The sequence below is a fragment of the Sinocyclocheilus rhinocerous genome, unplaced genomic scaffold, assembly GCF_001515625.1.
Source record: "Sinocyclocheilus rhinocerous isolate Xijiao unplaced genomic scaffold, SAMN03320098_v1.1 scaffold605, whole genome shotgun sequence".
In the NCBI taxonomy this organism is placed as follows: Eukaryota; Metazoa; Chordata; class Actinopteri; order Cypriniformes; family Cyprinidae; genus Sinocyclocheilus; species Sinocyclocheilus rhinocerous.
Genome location: NW_015661612.1, coordinates 480,462 through 483,673, shown reverse-complemented (window position 1 = coordinate 483,673; position 3,212 = coordinate 480,462). Strand labels below are relative to the sequence as shown.

General features: G+C 37.5%; 1 protein-coding gene across 1 annotated transcript in view; it reads left to right on the top strand.

The window, feature by feature from the left end:
- The first annotated feature begins 2,457 nt into the window (after positions 1-2,457).
- LOC107726397 (fibronectin type III domain-containing protein 1-like) overlaps positions 2,458-3,212 on the top strand; it is a 32,017-nt gene continuing 31,262 nt past the window's right edge. The window contains exon 1 of the mRNA XM_016535957.1: positions 2,458-2,546. Coding sequence (XP_016391443.1) covers positions 2,474-2,546 — 73 coding nt within the window. The 5' untranslated portion in view covers positions 2,458-2,473. The remainder of the gene's footprint in view (positions 2,547-3,212) is intronic.

The following is a 3,212-nucleotide window of genomic DNA, read 5'->3' as shown; positions in this document are numbered from 1 at the left end:
TTTTTCTAATACAGTAGGTTTAACATGTATACATGTATTTGACATCTTTTGTTGTTTGATTAACATTAATGAGACAGACAGGTATTTAATTAGGCTGCTGTCTCTTTAAGACAGAATGAATGTAATATTCTGACACATATTCGGTTTTCACCCACCAGTTTACGTTCACTTAAGCCATAACCGACTGTATTTACGTGAGATACTCCACACGATGGACATTTTGACAGCAGTGTGTATAAGGCGCAAGAAGAACTGATCGCAGAACCGAGATCGCGCGGCTGAGATAGCGCCTTTGTCATTCAGCGTGATTCCGCCTATCTATCCCGCCTTCACTTTACTGCAAGTTAATCGATAACGAATTGTGATTGGATGGTAATTTTGTTATAGGACAAGCTTAGTTACCTTTGATTAGTCTGTTCTCGCGTGACAGAACACTAGCTACTACTAGGCCTACTTGCTCTGATCACCCAGTCGTAAAGAAATGTTGAAACACGGGACAAAACATGATTTTTTCAAAATAAGTCGGGACACTAAAAATAGAGCTGAAATACGGGACTGTCCCGGGAAAAACGGGACGTCTGGTCACCCTATGTATGTGTGTGTGTGTGTTTGTGTGTTAATTATGTATATAATATTAATTATATAATTGTTTAAATAATATATTAATTGTTTATAATTAACATGCGTTAAAATAAATAGGGCTAATTTTGAGTGTAATCTCTAAAACAGGTCTTGGCTCTCCTATTCCTTCTCTTTCTCTCTCAGTCCTCCATCTTACACGGATCTAATTGCCTCTTCATGGTCCCCTGAGACAGTCAGAGACTATGGCTGTCCAGTGATTGTTTGTGATGGAGTCTAATTTGCTGATGCATTACTCAGGTTAACTGTACTTGGAGCTCTGCAGTCTCTTTATGTTCAGTTATGTTCACATTTAGCTGCTGGGTAGTTTCTGGAGTCATAAAGAATTTATGTGCAAGCGAAACTAGAGCTGCTGTTGTTTTCTATAGGTCTATCATAATGCGTGCGGTAGAGGGTTTTAAATATCCTACTTCCATAGGACAGGAATGTCTTTATATCACAATGTTTTAAAGCCAATATGATAATGATCCATTGGCTATTTCTTTGCAGTGCATGGGTAACCTACACTTTAAAATCGTATTTTAGACTTTGACCTATTATAAAAAATAATTTATTTTAGAGGTCACTATCACTGTCACACATGACTGCCAGCTCCCTGAAATGAGATAGTAGTATAATTGTAAAAATATAAAGAATTTACAGGACAATTTTGAGGTTTAAAAAAATGACATGTAGGGCCTACTATTTTTAGAATTTGTTTTGCGACCACGTCAATTGATGTTAAATGACAGAACTATCATTTGAATCAGCAGGTACTCTTGCTCATTTGACACATGAAGGGGTGTGCATAAGACTGACATGACACCTTCATAATCATGACATGACACATGTCATGAATATGAAGGTTTTTTATGCATGTTTATGACAACTGTCATTAAGTGTCATTCGCTCAGTGTCATTAACCAAGTGTCATTAACCATAGCCCATAACAAAGACATCTCAAACAATGTCATCTTTGCATTAAAAATTACATAACTGAGCGAATGACACTTAATGACAGTTGTCATAAACATGCATAAAAAACCTTCATATTCATGACATGTGTCATGTCATGATTATGAAGGTGTCATGTCAGTCTTATGCACACCCCTTCAAGTAAAGTGTAACCGACACATCTTTGTACTTGACATTAATTTACAGTTTCGGGACAAGTTTCAGGTTTCTAAACAACGTTCATGTGTAGCAGACAAATGCTTTACTATATATTAGAGCATGAGACACAAAACTCAAATTTATAGATGTGTAACAGATGTTGAACCAAGCTGTAAACTCCCATATTACCTCTACAAAGGAGAACTGCTGTTTGTTCCTTCGTGGTAGTTCTCTTCTTAACATTTTGGTTGCTCTTTCACCTATTTCTTGAGAAATGGGGTGAAAAAAATACAATTTCTCAAACTGTGAACGTCTTGAACGCTACCTGTAGCTATTCTCGCGCCTTAGCCGAATTCCAAATTGCGCGCATGCGCATAGAATTTATTACCTATAATTTTAGAGCTGAATATAAATTACAGTGCTGATTAAATACAATAGCTATAACGTAATATACCAATTACGCTTAAGTGTTACCACGAGTACAGAATAAGGTTTGGGTAAACACGCTATAAAAATAAACAGCACGATAAGAGAGTTCTACATGAGAGGAAGTGTGATTCCAAAGATTTTCAATCGCCTTGTTCTGGAAATATTTGGGTAGCCCAAGTCCCATTCGTCCCCAGAAGAGGGAGACAACGTCTGGGAAAGAGCGCACAGACTGACGGTAGCGGGCAGCGGAGCATCCCACAACCTTCCTTCCCTCAGTGTAGCGGATCGCCGTAATACTGAAGCACTGTCTGCAATGTCTCCTGCACGGGCACGAGCTCTTCTCGGGCTCCTGATCACACTCTGCACCCAGAGCCCACTACTGTCCGGTAGGTCAATCTGCTTATCTCTTTTTAAATAGTAATTCACAAAATCAAACTTTGTATTTTATTGTAATTATGTAGAATTTAAATTTAGAACTATTTTTAAAGTATAAATCGTTAAGTATATTTTTGTCTAGTATGCCTATAATTGCCAGGGCTTTCTGTAATGATGTTGTCATCTTGCGCTTATGACAAATGGCTCTATTGAATTCATCACCTGCGGTTTATGAATCTGGATGTCTAAGTCCTGTTTGTTTGTGCGTGGTAACCATGTGCCAAACCTTTACTAAACATTTCAAGCACTAATAGGCTAATGCATGATGGGTGAGTCAGTGATTGAACAGCTGAGCCACAAGCAGGTGCACAAACTTCAAAAAGTGTACTTGCTTTGCTTTATATTTTTAAAAACAAGTAAATTTTTTAGCAATTTGAATCAGTTTCCAAAAAGGTGTTCATAGAAGTATGACACCTATGTCTACATGTGCGTGTGTGTATAATTGAGACTAATACTTACTGTACAACATACTTCGACTGATCGTAATGTCACCTTTGTAATTAATTTCTGTAGCTAATTTAGTAGAGGTTGCCAGGAGTGTTGTAAAACATACAGTTTAAATATCTATATATCTATGTGTGTGTGTGTGTGTGTGTGTGTGTGTGTGTGTGTGTGAT